The sequence below is a fragment of the Amblyomma maculatum genome, unplaced genomic scaffold (genome assembly GCF_055883805.1).
Source record: "Amblyomma maculatum isolate TAMU_Amacu unplaced genomic scaffold, ASM5588380v1 scaffold_18, whole genome shotgun sequence".
NCBI lineage: Eukaryota > Metazoa > Arthropoda > Arachnida > Ixodida > Ixodidae > Amblyomma > Amblyomma maculatum.
This window is the reverse complement of record NW_028146743.1, coordinates 8,536,231-8,555,361: the sequence shown is the minus strand read 5'-3', so window position 1 is coordinate 8,555,361 and position 19,131 is coordinate 8,536,231. Positions and strand designations below refer to the sequence as shown.

At 48.1% G+C, this 19,131-nt stretch overlaps 1 protein-coding gene across 1 annotated transcript in view; it reads right to left on the bottom strand.

The window, feature by feature from the left end:
* The window catches only part of LanB2 (laminin subunit gamma-1), a 161,814-nt gene that overhangs the window by 54,605 nt on the left and 88,078 nt on the right, over positions 1 to 19,131 (bottom strand). The window contains exons 3-4 of the mRNA XM_084586295.1: positions 13,828 to 13,958; positions 10,316 to 10,488 (exon numbers count right to left, since the gene is read on the bottom strand). Coding sequence (XP_084442421.1) covers positions 10,316 to 10,488; positions 13,828 to 13,958 — 304 coding nt within the window. The remainder of the gene's footprint in view (positions 1 to 10,315; positions 10,489 to 13,827; positions 13,959 to 19,131) is intronic.

Here is a 19,131-nt window from a genome sequence, read left to right as displayed (position 1 = left end):
AAGCACGAAACCACTTGGATGTTGCGGGACCACCTCTGCGCCAGGCGAACGTTACCTACACCGGCAAGGCGTGCTGGCCTCCCGCTCTGCAGGAGTAGGTTGCGTTCGGTGGGAAATGTCACCTTTAGGAAGCTGTGAACAAGTTGCGTTCGTCTTCAGAGGCAAAATATTTATTTTTCATTGGGCATAAGCGTTATTTAAAGCAGGAAATCGGTGCCTGGCCGGTATAAGCTGTGCCTCAGCGGCGGATTCGTTTTAGTGCTTCGTTTACCTGCAACACAGAGCGTCGACTTACACTCGCGCCAATTGTTACGAGCGATGTCTCTCGTGCAAAGAGCGACGTCTCTCGAGGCGCGACATTTAAAACAATGGAGAGCGAGTGCGCCACATTCAAAATGCCTCAATTTCCTACAGAACGAAAATTCATTTTATCCGCAGGCAATCCGTAAACTTCGCAGTCGATCACCGACGGACAAATCCACGGGTTGCGAAAAGGGTGCCCGCGCCGCAGAGAAGCACTGGCAGCGCGCCTACCCACCGGGTCGCTCGCGCTCGTAGGACTCTCGGTGCTGCGTCTGGGTGTCGCCTCGGATGCGCTGCTGGTGCTGCTGCAGACGTCCTCGGTGCCAGTGCGTGGCGGAGGTCGCGGGGAACAGTTCCGCGAGCAGCAGAAGCAACAGGGAACAGGTGGTCACTGCACGCGGACCCATGTCGATCGGCGGCGAGGCAGGCAGCAGCGAGCTTTCGGAAGGAGAACGCGACTCGGCTACATCGGCCGCGGGGCGGCTTTCATCGCATCGGCGGAAAGCTACAGCGGCCACCACCACCGAGTGGGGCAGGCCGCACGGCGGCGAAGCGAGCTTAGCGCTGCTTGAGGTCCGGTCTGCCCACGCGGGAATCCTACACACGCGTCGACCGAGAGCGGTTTCGGGGGCCGGTCCTCCTCCGCTCGCTGCCGCCGTCGCCTTGCTCGCGCGGTGAGCTAGCTGCACGGCGGCTTTCGGCGCCGTCGGGGCGGCGGCCGCACGAGGATGACGCAAAGGGGCAATCTTTCCGCATTTAACAGCTGGTCGGGTTCGCTCCTGTCAAGGTACGGGCTTCGCAGGCCCGGGAAATAAAAGTAAGTGTTAACGGAACCCTGTACGAGGAAGTCAGAGAACACTAAGGGAAGAATGATTTCAGGGCAAATGCGACAAGCTTATATGGCGGTAAACAGTGTTTACTACCACATAACTGGCTTCCAGTCAGGAGTTCAAATTTAAGGAAAAAAAACAAAACAAAGCAGAATGCATTGGAAGCAGCAGCTGGGCATCCGCGCTATACGCCACCTCAGGTGTGCCTCCTGAAAGGATATTTCTGGGCATGTTACAGGGAAAGCACGGCGGGGAAAAATCGCTGGGCGAGGGGAAGCAAAAGACGTCCACAGGCGTGGAAAGAAAGAAAGAGAGAGATAGAGAGAAAGGGGTCTTATGCTTAAGACCGGAGGGTCTCCTTTGAGGAGCAGTTGCTTCATTCGTGCTTTGTATCCGACCATGGGTCTCATACAGTGCTTAATTGTTACTTCATCGAATGGGGTATAATGGTTAGAGAACAGGCGGACAAGGAAATAAAAAGGGAGACAGAGAATGCGGCGGGCAGCCTGTTTCCAAAATGCTTTATATAAAGGGAAAAATAATTTTTATGGCATTGTGTGCGTTTTTTTTTTTTTTGCCGATTTATGACACATACAAACAAAAAAATTAAGCGACATCGACCCTCTGCCGGTGTGCTCAAAGGCATCTGACCTAAAACAGCTCGCACTAAACCGAAGCGTCGGTACTTCTAACACAGGTAATATTGCTCGCGAAACCACTTTGTTATATTACCCTTACATCACGGGACAAGGTAGAGCTTCTGAACAGCCTCGACGGGCTAGTTGTGTAGCCTTGGAGCTGAGTGGCCAGGTCTGCAGCGACCCGTGGCATGAGGGCCTTGGCTTTCCTTTTTAACGCAATTGGGTTAAAGGCCCCTTTATGCAGAAAATCCGGCGTTGGCGTTGTGGGCGTTGAGAGCGAAAGTTCATGGACATTCCAGGTGGCAGTTGACAGGTGATACGGTCGTGCTCTGATTGGTCAGTGGGCTCTGGGACGTCACGAGACCGCATGACATGGCCGAGTTGGCAGGATCTGCAACTTGAGTAGCTCCTTTGATATAGTGCGGTGAAGTGGGGATCGAACCTGCCGGGACTCTTGGATCTTAATTAAGGCACACTACTCGTAGGCCACTAAGGCACGTTCGTACGGATTGTTCATAGTGGGTTGTTTAATAGCTGTGCCGGACGGCCTTCCCGTAATGTAGTAGCTTACGAATATATGCAAATGAGCACGTGTAAGGTATTAGAGGCACAAATTAAGAGATTAATAATAAGCAAGCAGCAAACTATGTAAGCAAACGAGGACCCGCAAACAGAGTCGCAAGTAAGAGCTATTAACTCAATCGCGCCATACCCTCAAAGGTGGAGTTCAAGTGTCCCCTGTCTTTGCGCGGTGCTGCCCAGTTTTTATTTTTCTCCATCTCAGAAACAAGAAAAAAATGTTAATTATACTCACTAAAAATCACAATTAAATTTTCTAAGTTATAAAGAAGAAATGTTCCGGTCACCCCTACGAAGCAAATAATAGCTGCCTGTTGCGGATTCATGCAGTCCCTACGTTCTAGCGCGGGGAGTCCCAAATCCCTCAGACGGAGGGGGGGAGGGGGGGCTGAGGCCTTTCGAGGACACTCTGACCTGAAGAAATGGCCTCATCGTCACGAGTTTCAGACGGAGGCACACGTTTCCAACACTACGTCATGAGAACCCATGACAGCAAGAATGTTTCGAGATATCCTATCCTAGCGCGATATCCGACGCTGAATGTGTATTGGACTAAACGCCGTGGGAGGCAAGACTGGATTGCGATTCGATCATTATCACACCCCTTGAACCCCCCAAAGGAGATTTCTCCTACCCAACTCAGGGAAATATTCAGTTGACAGGGTCACTGTGATCGTATTTCTCAGGCGTTGAAAAATCCAAGTGCTAGTATTGCACATGGCATGACCACACATGAAAGAACCTACAAGTAGATTGCCCGTACGACCGTGGAAAGTGTTGCATTGATGTGGCGCCGTGAGCCAAGGCCATTGGCTTCCCGTCTTCGAAAGCATTTTGGAGAGAATGTCAGCGACAAAGAGAAAAAAATATATGTACAATTCAAGGCCGTAGCCGGAGAGCATCCCGACACGCAACTGGGCACCAGCTGATCTTGATAACGTGATCGTACGCACGCCGAAGTCCACAGTGTGCCGGCGGATGTGACATCCCAATAAAATGTACGTCATGCAAGATCATAAACACACGGCTTATGACGGACCGTCCTATATGCGATTTACTACATTATGAACGTTCGAGTGGACTTTGTTCTAGAAGCGCCCTAATGACTAGCCGCAGACACGTGCCCTACTTTGTCATATTAACCATATCAGTGGCTCCCTGGCAGCGAGCTTGTAAGTGGCTTAAAACACTCCTCACCCACTCTTACAGTGATAGCAGTAAGAGTGGCACTTGGCGAAAATGTCTGAGTTGCCTGCTCGAAGACGGAATTTTTTCCTCCGAGAAGCCTCGGCGAGTGATGCGTTCACTTGCCTGAAGCCTCACCCACCACCTCTACCCGCTGGAAGGTCATGCAGTAGCGGAGCGATAAGGCGGCAGCGAAATCGAATTGAACGACGCAGTGGGATAGCAAGCCGCCGTCCAGAACGACCATATTGCACTAGCACCATGGCTACCCCTCACCCTAGCTTGGGGCTGCATATGCACCCACCGCTATCCTTGACCCACCTCTCACCTCTCTAGTTCAACACCCACCTCTCCCCCTAAAAAAAAAAAAAAAAAAAAAAAAAAAAAAAAAAAGGAATAGATTAAGCAGCAGTTTCTTTTGGCCAATCTCGGATATGCACACAGAAGCAGTGCTTGCACATTTTCGCTTCGTTCAACTTTGCTTTGCTATGTATTGCCACGTTTAGCGATGCATTTAGCGAGCCGATCTTTTGTTATGATCAGGGACGCCTAATTAGGAGGATTAATACAACTTTTTCAAAGGAGATGAAGACGACAGCATATGCAGTACAGCGTGAAGAACTGGCAGCTTGGCACGTGAAGGAACAAGTTACCGAGCCGAGCCAGTGGTCTGATCTGTTTACCTCTGCCTGGGCTTTGTAGGCACTGACGGCGATTTTTTATTTTTTTTCTCGAGCAGTTGCTCGAAAGAATCTTCAGAGCCACACCGGCGAAGTCTAAGAATACGGGTAACCGTGTTTGTGAATTAAAATTCTGTCGCATGTGTGAATCCTCCAAGTAGAGTAAAAGCATTCAATAGGTTAAAAATATCAGATTACTGCTCGAACATAATTTTAATTGCTCTCACAGCTTTCTCGAGTCAGGTATCATGACCGTCCTTCTAATTTTTGTCTTTCTTGTTTACACATAAATTTACGTGAACGTCACCAGTCTTGCCGCGTAATGAACAGAGCAAGTGTTATATTTTCTCTGTGATGCCTCGCGTTGTGCCTCTTTTGGAGCAGCGACGTATTTAACCCGGAGAAAAGGGCCTAGGAAAGGAACACTGTTGGAACTGCACCTCATTAGCACTGATCGGTGCTGTGTACCGTTCTGTCCTTTTTCAACCTTGCACGACGACATTCTGTTTGGGCGCGTTTCCCCAAGATGATCTCGTTCAAACTGCGCCCAAACGAAACGTAATCAACATGTCGCGCGCCCCTGCGGCGCAACGTGTTTCCTGCGTTGTTGCCAAAACAAGGCCACCAGACGCCGAGGTCATAAAGATGCTTTCGCGCACAAGTTCGTTGCGCGAAAGCATCCGAGTGGGCATGGTGTTAGGGGGTCTGAGAGTACGAGAGGCTGAAGATCGTGTAGCACAGCCAAGGCGTATACATTAAGTGTTTAGAGATAACGAGAGTTGGGTAGATGTGGTGGAGCTGTATCACACCACTTATTAGCTAATACTGTTCACGACCCCCACTTCTAGACCCGTACCTTCCTCATTTTGGGATGTGCACAGCGGACTCATTCGGCAGTGCAAAACCGTATGGCGTCGCCGCAGACTCCGGCAAAATTTAGCAGCGAGAGCGCGGGGCCGCAGAAACCTAAGCGACTGAGCTCTCCTAAAGAAACATGGAGAAATGTAACAAGTCGCTTTAGGACGTTAAACCCCACAAACCAACCGAACCATACGTGTAACAAACTGCACGGAACTGCGGGCCTCACCCAGACGCGGTCCCTCCTCCTTCTCATAGACCCAGAGAATAGAAAGTCCGAGAACAGGAAAATTTCCCACTACATCTCATCGGTTCAGTTCAGTTCAGTTCAGTCGTTCAGTCGTGTCCGACTCTTCGTGACCCTATGAACCATGTCACGCCACGCTTTCCGGTCTCTCACTATCTTCATAACATCACATAACTTCATCTGCAGCACCTCGAGGATGCCATCTAACCATCGCGTTCGCTGCCTACCCCTTCTCCGGCGACCCTCAACCTTTCCCAACATCAAATCTTTCTCCTTTTTACACAGGCTCAAACGACGACCTTCTCGAAATGCTCGCCGTGAAATACATCGACATTGCACAGCAGCCTCCACCCCCAACCCACATAAACTGGTCTTACAAATGTCTCCGGACATGCTAAGCTAAACTGCGCCTCTCCTGGCTAAAGTTACATGGTAGGAAATAGGAAAATGCCGTAGACGCATCTCAGCATCACCTTTATGTTGCGCAGCTAGTATTTCGCGCTCTGGAATCTTCTGCTTTGTGGATTCCCTGGCAGAATATATCAAAACACAGTGTACTCGTTTCGATTTCAGACAGACGGTAGTGATTATTTTAAACTGGCAACCTTGCCTACAAAAATGGGGTTCGACTGTGCACACGTAAGCCTGTGCAATAGGGACTACTGGCCTCGAGATCGAGCAGAGTCGCCACCTAGCGACATAGCGGCGAACCCTACCCAGTGTGGATGCGTGTTCGCGTCGGCTGCCAGCCCGCAGCGATTTACGTGCACGCGTGCGGCGCGTACAAGAATGTTTTTTGTTTGTTTCGAGGTTACTGCGCGCTTTTGCATACTTATCTGCCTCTTGCAAAAGAAATATGAACAGGCTATTACTCCAAGCTACTATAAAAAAAATACTTGTCCATACCGAGTATGTCACGCTGGAAAGGACAGGAAACTCGTGTGGAAACCATAAGTCGCTGTCCTCGGCGCTTGAGATTCTTTGACAAGCGGTGTCTCAAACGAATTCGCACTGCTGTCGTTAGGCGCCGTGTCAAAGCAAGACAGGTTGCTGCCGTCAATACAACTTAATGCAAACTCACAAAAATTGTATATTCCCGTTTCTATTTGGAATACCGCAACTACTGAAACATGCGAACGCAAACTGCTGCACACCAAAATCCAGTTTGAACACGCCACTCTGTGTTTTTTGTATCAACGATAGATTTGCCTGAGTACTTATTTTCTTTTAAACCTCTGTCGCGGTGTCTCAGTGGTAGGGTGCTCGACTGCTGATTTCTAAAGCGGGGGGATTCGATCCCGGCGGCTTTGAAAGGCGCTCCTCGGCTGTGAGATTTTACTGCACGTTAAACGATCCCACGTGGTCAACGACACCGAGGCCCGCCCCTAGATCATCCGTCATATAGCCGATGTCGCATGGCACATAAAACCCATATATAAATTTTATTTCTTTTTTTTTAATTTTTTGTTGAAGGATTCTGCGCATCCGTAACAGCAGTAATGAGCACATTTCGCTTTCGAGAAATGCTCGAAAGTTTGAGGAACAAATCTTCGCAGCACCTGTTACACTAAATATTACGTAATACATATAGATCACTGTACACTGGTAGCCTGGCGATTAGAATCATTAGAACCCCTTTTCGTCTGTGCTGTCTTTCGAGCAAACTGGTTGCTTGTGACAAGGGGAGTAAAATAGCTTAATACGGGCTTAACCATCGGTGTTTGATTCGGGAATAAACACATATTTATAGTCCCATGATATGATGAACTCCATTTTTTTCAGGATAGTTCTTTATCCGGCACCTATTTTCGAAGTAAACGACAGAACCGCCCCAAGTCACTGCTCAACAATAATTAAAATGATAAAGAAATCTTCAGCCTTCAAAATTCCTTGCCAGATTATGATAGCGACCAAGCGCAGTTTTTACGATGTCTTCGCAGCTATTGATTCGTAGCTTGCACTTTAACGTTACTGAATATTAATCACTGATAGTCCTAAAATTTGTCAAGTGTGTAAAAGTCTGTCACATGATGAAATTCATTGTCATTGAACAAAAAAAAATAATTGCACTATTAATTTACCATTTATAACCATCACACAGACCAAAAAATGCCTTATACTTCCCTCGATTTCATGAAATCAGTTAGTCATTTTGCAATGCAACACCAGATTATCTGCCACAAGAAGCATCCGCCTTGTGAGCTCGGCAAACTCAATCCACTCACAGCTCTACACGTGAACAGTCAGCTTCTATGCGGCGAGGTTTTCTGTACAGTGTCGGCGTAATCTCATTTTTGGGGAATACTTGTGCCTGGTTGTCCAGCCAGAGTTGATGTACACTCAGTCTACGGCAACCCGCCGGCCAGTACGCTCTCATTGTTACTTAAGCTGCTTAATCCTCGAGTGAAGTACAATATAATGAGCCAGGCTGCCTCGATTCATTCTAAAGTACTGCAGGTCAGAGCATGAACCTCGATCTCCATGGGCTTGACACTAAATTTGCCTGTCTCACTCGTATAAGACACGCGCACGCTGTTGAAAAGGCGATATGTCATGTTCAGGCCCAAGTATCAGGCCTGTGACATTGCCTTGCTAAGCAACTCGGGGGATGAACTGCAAATAATGATCGATGACCTAGACAGGAAAAGTAGAAAGGTAGGCTTGAAAATCAATATGCAGAAGACTAAGGTAATGTTCAACAGCCTCGGAAAGGAACAGCAGTTTACATTAGGTAGCGAAATACTGGAAGTAGTAGGCGAATATGTCTACTTAGGACAGGTAGTAACCGCAGATCCGGACCACGAAAAGGAAATAACAAGAAGAATACGATTGGGATGGAGCGCATTTGGCAAGCACTCGCAGATTATGACTAGCAGCTTACCGGTATCGCTCAAGAGGAAAGTATACAACAGTTGCATCTTGCCTGTACTCACCTATGGGGCTGAAACGTGGAGGCTAACCAAGAGAGTTCTACTTAAGTTGAGGACAACCCAGAGGGCTATGGAACGAAAAATGGTAGGGGTAACATTAAGAGATAGGAAGCGTGCAGAGTGGGTGAGAGAAATAACTCAAGTTACCGACATTCTAGTAGAAATTAAGAAGAAGAAATGGACATGGGCAGGACATGTAGTGCGAAGAGAGGATAACCGATGGTCGCTGAGGGTAACAAACTGGATTCCAAGGGAAGGAAAGCGTAGCAGGGGGCGGCAGAAAGTTAGGTGGGCGGATGAGATTAAGAAGTTCGCAGGGGTCAAGTGGATGCAGGTAGCACAGAACCGGGTTAAGTGGAGAAATATGGGAGAGGCCTTCGCCCTGCAGTGGGTATAATCAGGCTGATGATGATGATGATGATGATCAGGCCTGTGAGCGCCGTACAACGCAAAAAGCGTGCAAAGCAATGCCAGTAAATCTAAAAGACAGCTGGTTGCGTGCCTTTTTCCTAAAATCTGAGCTTTTTTTTTTCTTTTGATGAATTGACGAAATCCACAATTTTTTTTCTGCTTTCTGTAATATTGGAACACTGTAAACAGTAAATCGCTAATGGATTGCATAAGGCACGTTTTCATCGCAAACAAACCCGCCGTAAACTCGGAAGCAGACATACGCCGCGTGCGTTACTGCGAGCGCCGCCAGCTGCGTATCTCCACTATCGGAGCGACGGTGGCGCCACGTCTAGGTCGATCTCACGACGACATTAGACCAGCGACTGTCGGACGCCATGGATCGAGTAACATCGATAGCTTCAGATATGCCGGCAGGTGTCGCCACTGACATGTGTAAGGAGCAACGCCTCCCGACGAAGGGAATGTTTTTAGAACGGAGCAATCATGACCTAAGAGGCTTACGAGCTTTTTGTTTTCACCAGTGGATCGCTTGAAAAGTAAAAAAAAAAAAATGTAAGGCTCTAAATGCACTTCTTGCGGATGGAGGCAACTGAATAAGTGATGAGCATTCTATTCGGTTACATTGAATATAAGTGGAACTGTTACACGCATCGATGACTCAATGGCCAAGGCGTTTGACAGCAGAGTATTCTGCCGCCAGATTGAATACCAGCCGTAAGCCACGTTTCTATGTAGCAAAGCACAAATCGTCCTGTAAGATACATCAGTATACGCTGAATAACCCCACGTAGCCGCGATGAACCCAGAACAATCCACTACAGCGTCAAGTGCTTTACAGCGGCCCTCATGCCCGTACCTCCAACCAAATGTTACGAAGCGGCAAGCCGATGAAAACAGGAGACCAGAGGGCAGAGAGATGTTCGATGACAGTGAGATGACGTTTAATGTTGCCGGGCCTAGCGCGAGCTGTCCTGTCTGCGCTATACTACACGCTTCTTCTTCCTTGATCGTCCATAACAATATAATGCAAAGGCTCGCTCTGTCCTGAGCTATCATGGATCTGCTGCGAAGAGGTTTAAGTTTTGTCTAAACGCCTTTCTTATGTGTAATGTGTATGCGTGCATCACTTTGTTGTCATGAATTACTACGTTGTTTGAATTGAACAAGAGTGGTGACGTCAAAAATGAATGCTTGCTGGCTACTGGAATGTGAAGCGAAACACCTTTCAAGTGTCTAATTAGTCACCGGTTCACCGGTTCAGTGCCCACGTGAGAAAAACTGGAGGACTACTCCATCAGAATATTTTTTCAAGGAGCTATACCACAGCGAAGACGCTATGTTGTAGAGTAGTTTCAAATGTACCAATACGGAAAATGCGAGGATTACTGCCCCGGAGTTACAAGCGGCCTATGAATAATGGGCAACGTAGTAATGAGCTCAACATGACATGGCGCAGCATGCGGTCATGTCTGCATTTCGCCTCCACCAAAATGCGGCTTTCGCAGCTGGAATTTCATCACACGACCACGGCTGGCATAATATGCAGTTCCTTAAACGTTTTGGTGTGGATTATTTCGCTATTCGGTACTTTGAATTACTACAGCCTAGGCTTGACTCCGCATACACGCATGAACGAGACGGCACTCACGCTGGCACTCGTGGGCGTCCGTGGAGGTGGCCCTACCCCAGGCCTGGTCGTTGTAGAGGTCCATGCAGCGCTCGCAGTTGTCGCCCGCCGTGTTGTGCTCGCAGCGGCACAGCAACTGCCGCTCACCGCCGGGGCCGGGGTCGCAGGCCATCGCATGGCCGTTGCATTGGCACCTGAATGCGAAGAACAGCTGTCAACGGTGAGGGCGACAATCGGGACGCCTCAGAAGGACAGCGACTGCATCGAATAAGCTTCGCCATAAATGCCGGCCGAAAGCGGCAAAATATGTGCGGTCGGTGTAGCGATGGAGGTGAAATACGTTTAATTACTCGAAAGAAGTGAGCATATAAAGATATGATTGGGCCAACTCTAAAGAGACTGGTCCTCACAAGCTCTAAGTCGGTATCCCGAGTCGCGGCAGTCCCAGACGTTCAGCCGACGGTTTTCGCGCAGATGTTACTGTGCACACAGTTTGGCCGTCTTTTAGTAGCGAAATATTTATGAAAGTTGAGCGCCGCTCGCAGGTATACAGTCTTTGTTAATAAAATGTCGCCCAAGTTATCTGCGCCTAAACACTGCAATGGCTTCCTGGAAGCACTGTCCGAATAACTAAACTTGGGAAGAGTGAGGACAATCGTCAGCTGCGAGACATCGAACGTTGGAGGTGTGCAACGAGCCCCGTTGCAGGGCCTGAAAAAAAAAAAGAAAATGTCCTAACGCTGCATATTTTTGACAAAGACTCGACTTCCTGTATAGAGCTTAAACTGCCGGCAGGTGGCGTAACTACAATGATTGCATTGCCTCAAAACGAACTCTAAAGGAATGCCGAGAACATCTCCATTTCATCGTTGTATCTGGTCAAAAACCTATTACATGAATCGCGAATATTTATTTATTTATTTATTTATTTATTTATTTATTTATTTATTTATTTATTTATTTATTTATTACAACCTCAAAGGCCCCATTGAAGGGGTATTACATGAGGGAGTGGGTTTCAGGGCATAATATTGCTTCAAGTGATGATTTGAACAGTGATGGGTCTGTATGGACACACACAAACACACACACGTGTGTGTGTGTGTGTGTGTGTGTGTGTGTGTGTGTGTGTGTGTGTGTGTGTGTGTGTGTGTGTGTGTGTGTGTGTGTGTGTGTGTGTGTGTGTGTGTGTGTGTGTGTGTGTGTGTGTGTGTGTGTGTGTGTGTGTGTGTGTGTGTGTGTGTGTGTGTGTGTGTGTGTGTGTGTGTGTGCGTGCGTGCGTGCGTGCGTGCGTGCGTGCGTGTTTCTGCCAGTAGAGGGCCCATTTATTACTGATGAAATTAGAAAAGAAAAAAAGCTTGTTCTTCCTTCTCTGCTCGATTCAAATGCGTCATCATGTCAAAAGCAACGAGCACTCCGTGATCATCCCTCAAAAATGAATGCCGTAGTATCCATGAAACTTCGCTATCCCAAGGAAAAAAAAAAAGGGGGGGGGGGGGGGGGCTGTGACGTCACCATGATTTGGGTGTGAGAACGGCCCATTAGCGGCGACATCCTTATTTAATGTATTGGTCTCCTCTAGCTTACAGAGGCTCCGTTCTCTACGAAAGTATCTTCTTTGTCATGGAATCCGGTAATCTACAAATAAAGACAAACTTCAATTTCCCTCACGCGACATCTCTTCAAGCATGAAGCCTGACGAAGAGTGCGGTCACGAAATATTTGGTTTCTTTAATTTAAGCTCGCCAACTGTGAGCGCTGTACGGAAAGAGCGCCTGTCCTGTGTACTCATTTCTGTGTTTGATATATGTTCTATGATGGTTCCGGTAAGATCAAGCTATTCCTTTACCTCTACTTGCGCCGTGAACGTAGCCCGAAGCCGCATTGTAAAGAGCTCTCATCTCGCCTCCATTTTCACCCCCCCCCCCCCCCTCCCTAGACCAAGGTGCACTATCAAATTTAGCCGCGTTAGGGCTCCACGCAGAGTATAAGCAAGCGGAAAGCATAAGCGGCAAATGAAGGAGGGCGATAGATGCTTTCACGAGGGCTGCGCGCATCTTGGGAAAGGTGACCCCACAACACCGTGTCCCACAAATCTACCCAGTCGTGGACAGCGCGTGCAAGAGCACCTCTTAAAAGGCGACCGTTGCGACAAGGCACTCCATCGAACATATATGGCGAAGCGAATCGAGAATATCAGTCGTTCTCTACCGCTGGTTATGCAAGATCGGTAAGCCACGCAAGTAACAGCATTTGTAGTGGTTAGCTTTAATTTAATCAGTTGTTGCAATGTAAAGATAATATAGAAAGAAGAAAATGCACGAGCAGTATGCGCAGCGAAATTTCCTTCTGCACCACGCTGAGAAACTTTCACTCGGCCTTCACTCTGTTTTTTTTTTTTCAAAGCGTTTCCTGGCGCTAAGTTATTCAAAAAGGCTCCCAGAGGCAGAGCAAAAAACGAAAAAAGTGCGTGAAGAATGAAAAGCATCCGCTTTCCTCACAAAGCACCCACTGAGGCATGTCCCAATCGGATTGCACCTTCTTTTTCTTTTTAGCACGCGCTTCTCCAACCCACATCTTAGTCTTTCTCGGGTTGCGACGACGATGGAACGCGCTCGTAAGCGCCCGCCCTGTGCTGGATAAGAGGAAGGGCTGCTGTTAACTACAATGAATGGCGCTTGGCGGACACGATTCGTGGACTGATAAATTGATGGATTCGTTGCCTGCTCAGATAGACAATCGGTTGAGCATTCGCTTCAATGCAAGCGGACTACTCGGTCCTAAATAAGAATTCGTAGATTTGAACCTTTATTGCTCCCAGACGCGCATAATCTGTCTGGACAAGCCTCCGTGCACCGTGTGCCTCGTAATAATCTAAAACACTGCAAATCTTTTGAAAGTAAGAAGATCTTTGTTCTTGCTTCCGTCAGCGAATACATCTTCCCCGAATGCTGAAAGAGCCCCACTACACGGCTTAGAAGCAGACTCAGGTGGCTCTAATTTTGACAAAGGCTTTAACTACACGAGACAACGTTTTCACTCATCTTTTGAAATATCGCTTTCGGGAAATTAAATATCAGATTTGTATTTTACGCAAAGCCATTTACAGATTCCCCAATGAATAAAATTACTCAGCAAAGAAGTAGTGCAGTAGTGCGGAGGAAGGGGTGAGGGGCGACTACTTTTTCTCAAGCGAAAAAGTTTGTGTAAAAGATTGCAGTGACCAATATTTATTCTATGGCGCAGGAAATGAGCAGTGGAAACGGTACTGCCCTCTTCCTCAACGGCCGCGCTCTTCAAGAATGACCTCTCTCCGTCCACACATCGAATTCACCGGACTGTATTTGCGGTGCGTGCTTAAACTCTCCCTAAATCAGCTTTTTGCCTCTGAGCTGGCCTCGCGAAAGCGGGCCAAATGAAAGTGAAGCCCGGGTTCGTTCTTTGCGACCATCTGTGGTGATGCGAAAAGACTCGAAAGGAGGGCAGCAAGGCAGGCGAAGGAAGCAGCAGGAACGTTTCGAGGGCGCACTCACCTTCCGCCGACGGCCAGGTCAGCGATGGCATAGTAGTAGGAACGCAGCACTTGTTTGTCGCCGAAGATCTCGTCGCCGAACGTGTTCAGCCGGGTGAGTACGATACGAATGGCTGTGGCCGTCACCCACTCCTGCCGTGGGAGAAAACGACATGAGTTGAGAAGGCAGGGGCATTTTGTGCACGTGAATGAACGAGCATGTATGGGTTTCCGTCCAATGTTTTCATGCCGACAAATTAGCGACAACACGACTAAGAACTGCCGCCGTGGTGGCTCAGCAGCTCGGGCGCTTGACTACTGAACACAAGGACGCGGCATCGCATCCGAGCCACGGCGGCCGTTTCTCGATGGAGGTGCCCGTGTGCTGTGCGATCTCAGTGCACGTTAAAGAGCACCAGGTTGTCGAAATTATTCGGAGCCCTCCACTATGGCATCCCTTATAGCCTGAGTCGCTTTGGGACGTTAAACCCCATAAACCATAAGCCGCAAACTAAGAACTATTTTAAGTTTCGTGAAATGATACCGAATAACTATAGTAAAATGGGACCCGATGCGTTGTGCCCTTTGGTAAGCATTTTAGCGTTGGCTTGGGGGCACGTCTCCTCATGGACATTATTCGTAATCTTCGTAAAGGAAGTGTGTTGCACGCTGCCTGAAGCTTTTCTGTTTAAATCCCCAGATAGAAGGTTTAAAATAAGCGAGCACTAGGAACGCAGCCGTTGTCGCACCTTAAAAAAACTTTTCTCGTCATGAAAGAGAAAATATATTCATTTTCGACGGAGCATTAAGGAAAACATTCGAATTTAGATCGTATCGCGGTCTTCAACGTGCTTTATGTACGGCCTGCAACGCAAATGAGTTTAGTAGTTGAGTACTTTGACATGTGAGATTGGTGCACCTTGCTTTGAACACCATACCAATTAAGTTCCATATAACGGAGAGTTGAGCTAGTTGGTACATGTTTAAAAAATAACAGCGCGGAGCCGATGAACAAGGAAGAAGACAACACCTGCGCTGACTATCAACTGCAGTTTATTAGAAAGAAACACGCAAAATATACTCTTTTTCACAACCAAGAGCGCATGTGCAACTCCAACCGCCAAACAGATAACTTAGTCCTTTGAATCGATAAACTGAATCTAATAAACTGCAGTTGATAGTCAGCGCAGGTGTTGTCTTCTTCCTTGTCCTTCGTCTCCGCGCTGTTATTCCTGAAACCAATTAGGTTTTACACGACCTATGATTATGCAGTTCATTAAGTCTCCAGCACGCCGCTTCTAACGTCGAAGTGCTCGTGTGGCCCTGTCCTTGTCCTAGTCTAGCCATGCGCTTATACTTCGATGTAATGAATGACTATAGCACGCCCAAACTGCCACGTTAGCCGCTTTTAACGCCGGAGGAGAACCTGCAACGTGGCTAGTGTAATAGATTTTATGCGGAATAACCCATTATTCCCGAAGCCCAAGTTCCAGCATTGGCCGCACAGCGAAGCAGGGTGCAAACGAGACACGACTACCCTTGAGACCATGTTTTCTAGCGACACATCACGGTGACGAGCGTCGCCTGTCGCGGCCTTCTGGTACACTCGCACGTTGTGACAAGACTTGCAAGGAAGAAGGGCGTGTTTTCAGCGGCGCCTGGTAGCCGCCGCTTCAACCGTCACTCATCTCTATAATACGCCGGAAATGGGGAGGAGGAGGAGAGGGGGGGGGGGGGGGAGCAGTGCTTAAGTATTTTTATATGGGGCTCAGCCACATATTTCGCCTACCTGAGTTTCTACCTTGCAGTACCCTAACTGATAACCTTTCCGTTCCCATGAAACTGCTACTACCACAACGTCGCAGTAGGCAGTTTGATGATACGCACAGAAACACGCATGGGTTAAAGATGATGATGATGATGATGATAATAATAACAATAATAATAATAACAATAAATTGGTTCACATGAAAGGACAGGCGCAATATCCTTCACACTTGCTCTGTGGACACCTGACCCGCGCTGTAATGAAAGGAAGGAAGGTGGGAGTGAAATTGGAAAGAGAGAAAGGGGAGCCGTAGTGGCGGGCTACGGAGTAATTTCGACCACCTGGGGATCTTTAACGTGCACTGGCATCGCACAGCACACGGACGCCTCTTCGTGTCGCCTGCATCGAAACGCAGCCGCCGGCGGTCGAGAGATGCTAGGCGTCATTTTGGTATTCATAAGCAATACTAATAAAAAAAAAAAAAGACCAGCGCAGGTACCACACCGATCGCATCCTGCTCGCTGGTTTCGCTCTGCGGAGGAATATGCGAGAGACGGCGTATGTGGCCGAGTACTTTTAAGTACACAAACAACAAGACATTGAAAAAGGAAACTTGTTCCAGATGAAGTGAGCGTCACAAGCTTCTCCGATGAAACCGCGCTAGAAAGACGCCCTTCGTGGACACACAAATCAGGACTCGCGTATCCGAATTAATGCCACCCGCTAACGGCTAGTCTCGGAAACCAGTCCCGGGCGATGGGCAAAGTTTTTAGGAATCGAGAACTGGAGCCCCGCAATGAGCAATGGCGGCTCAGCAGCTTTTGAACACACTACGCAACCTTTTTTTTTTTTTTTTTTTTTTTTGGGGGGGGGGGGGGGGGTAGTAATTTCAACCCCAAAAAAGATATGATTATTATCATGTCAAAAGCATGATTTTGAACATGATAATGGTGATGTTTTCGGGGAGGGGTCAACCTAAAAACAAAAAGTATATTGGTTGTGCAATGGTATAAACGAGCTGCTGAGCCGCCATTGCTCATCGTGCGGCTCAGTTCTCGGTTCCTAAAAACTTGGCCCATCGCCCGCGTCTGGGTTACGAGACTAGCCGCTAGCGGGTGGTATTACTCCAGACACGGGACTCCTGATTCTTTGTGTCCACGAGGGCGCATGTTAAAAGCATCATTTTGAGCGTGATAATCTTCGGCACATCACCGGAAATGATCATGTCGTGCTACTGAGGCCAACTCCCTCCAATTTATTTTTCTGAGTAAAAAATGATTCTCCGGCTATTACTTGGTATGCTGACACCCGACTGACAGCAAAAGACGAAGTTTTGGCCGAAAAGATTGAATTTAAAAACACCCCCGCCACTCGACACAAACGCGTGACGTCCACTCTGAGGATGACTGAATGCCGCCCTTCCGAAGCGAATGACGGTGTACAGTCTAACTTTTGAATCAGATCCACGCGCTGTTCACGACATGCAGTTCACTTGCGATATCGGCCAATGACGTTGACCCCTATGTTCAATTTCGTTCTCTTTTCTAGCCCGCTGTCAGTTCGTCTGTTCGCGATTAGAACGCGGCATCCAGCCAACCGCCATTCGTCCTCCTTCTCCCTTTAATATGCTTCCTAATCCCGGGGAGAAGCTTCTGATAGTATGCATACCAGCCGGTCGTCCATGAAAGTAGTCTCCTCCTTGCGGAAGTGAAACTATGCCTAATCTGCGGCAAGCCGCGACCGGAAGCACCGGATAGTAGTGACCAGCTCCGGCTCGCTGCCGGGCGGCGAAATTTCATTGTTCCAGCGTTTTGCATTCCACCTCCATCAAAGCTATCGCCGAAAACTGACCCCACTGCCTCTTAATCGACATCTGAGCACTAAACCACTGAACCACAATGGCAGATATTCGCTGCAGCGGATTGTTGTTGCATACAGTAGATACTGAACCCAGGTCCCAGTCGGCATATCCTCAAACCTGGTCTCCGCGACACGTTCTTCACGTTGTTATAAGAGTTATTCATAAGCAATACTAAGACAAAGCTGTAAAGCAGTGCGGCCGTTCAGTCTTCGCGTTTTACACGGACACGCTGCAAAGCTAAGCTTGATGCCAGCAGAAGTGTGAAGTCCTTGAAGCAAAGGGCGTACTCAAGGCTTCGTGCGAGGTCTTTCCAATAATGCTACTGCGCTGGAACCACTTCGCAGAAGTCCCAAGAATGCTGACGCGCCGAATATGGCGTACCAAACTACTGATATGACGCAGTATGAAATGAGAAACCAGCGATCCCGACTGCCGTTTTCCCAGGTCTTTAGTAATGACGATCTTCCCAGTCATCATATGCACCTCATGTATATAGTCAAGGAAGTCAGCAGTCATAGAAACTGAGGAAAACTTAAGAGAATGCTTACTATTATTTTGTGGCACTCTTTAGTGGGAAATCACTATTATAATGATTAAAAAAAAGAGCCGCATGACGCCTGTGATAGCTGAACCCACGGCCTCCGCATGTCGCGTACGGTTCCCTGCCAGCTGCTGAACTACAGCGCCGGCTGTCCAGTCTTGCAATGCAACGTAACAATGCATCTACTGTTATTCCCTGTCCTAACACGCTGTACAGCTCATAGGGTTGAATAAAGCCTTGCGCTGAGCTATGGCTAATCCACTGTTAATTGTGTGCGTGTGCCGAGAACAACACTCATAGGATCACCTAGGCCATGCATCAGAACTGTGCGCGCCGTAGCTGATTGGCTGTTTCGTGATATCAGCACAGTGGAAGACTAAACTCCCGCTGTGGACATCAATGCAAATGGCGTCATTAGACTTTGCAACCTGTAGCGGCCAGGCGGCACAAGTCTAATAACGCCATTTGCATTGATGTCCACAGTGAATTCAGCGCCGCGACGCCGGCGCCGAGTAATTTGAGGCGGGCGGCGCGGTCCGGTCGCATTCGCGTTGTGAGGCGGTAAGCATTTCGGTCGTCATTTTTTTTTTTTGTGGTTTTAAGGCCTTCGAATGCTTTTAGAGCTATTTCCGATTACCGATACTGACGAAAGGACGCCGCCTGTTCGAGAATGGTCACGTTTAGAAAGTGAAAATTGTCGACAATCATGACTCACCGCGAATTGCCGCTCGAGTGCTCATATACGATGTTGAGCTCCGAGGGAGTAAACGGGGATCTTCATTAACCTATTACGTACGCACCCTATGCCCAAATATTAAAAGTGCAGCGCGAAGCTGAGAAGAGATTGATCAAGCGATTGAGTGTCAGTCTTTTTTTTTTTTTTTTTTGCTTTTATACCATGCCGAACACTTTTGTTCGTCGCACGCAGCTTTCGACAGGGCCGCGGAAGTTACAGGAAGGCAGGTCAAGCGATTGATTGATCAAGCGATTGAGTGTCAGTCTTTTTTTTTTTTTTTTTTTTGCTTTTATACCATGCCGAACACTTTTGTTCGTCGCACGCAGCTTTCGACAGGGCCGCGGAAGTTACAGGAAGGCAGGTGTAGTAAGCTTGACGGATGCCTTGGCGATTGCAAGTACTGACCTGCTTGTGCTTCAT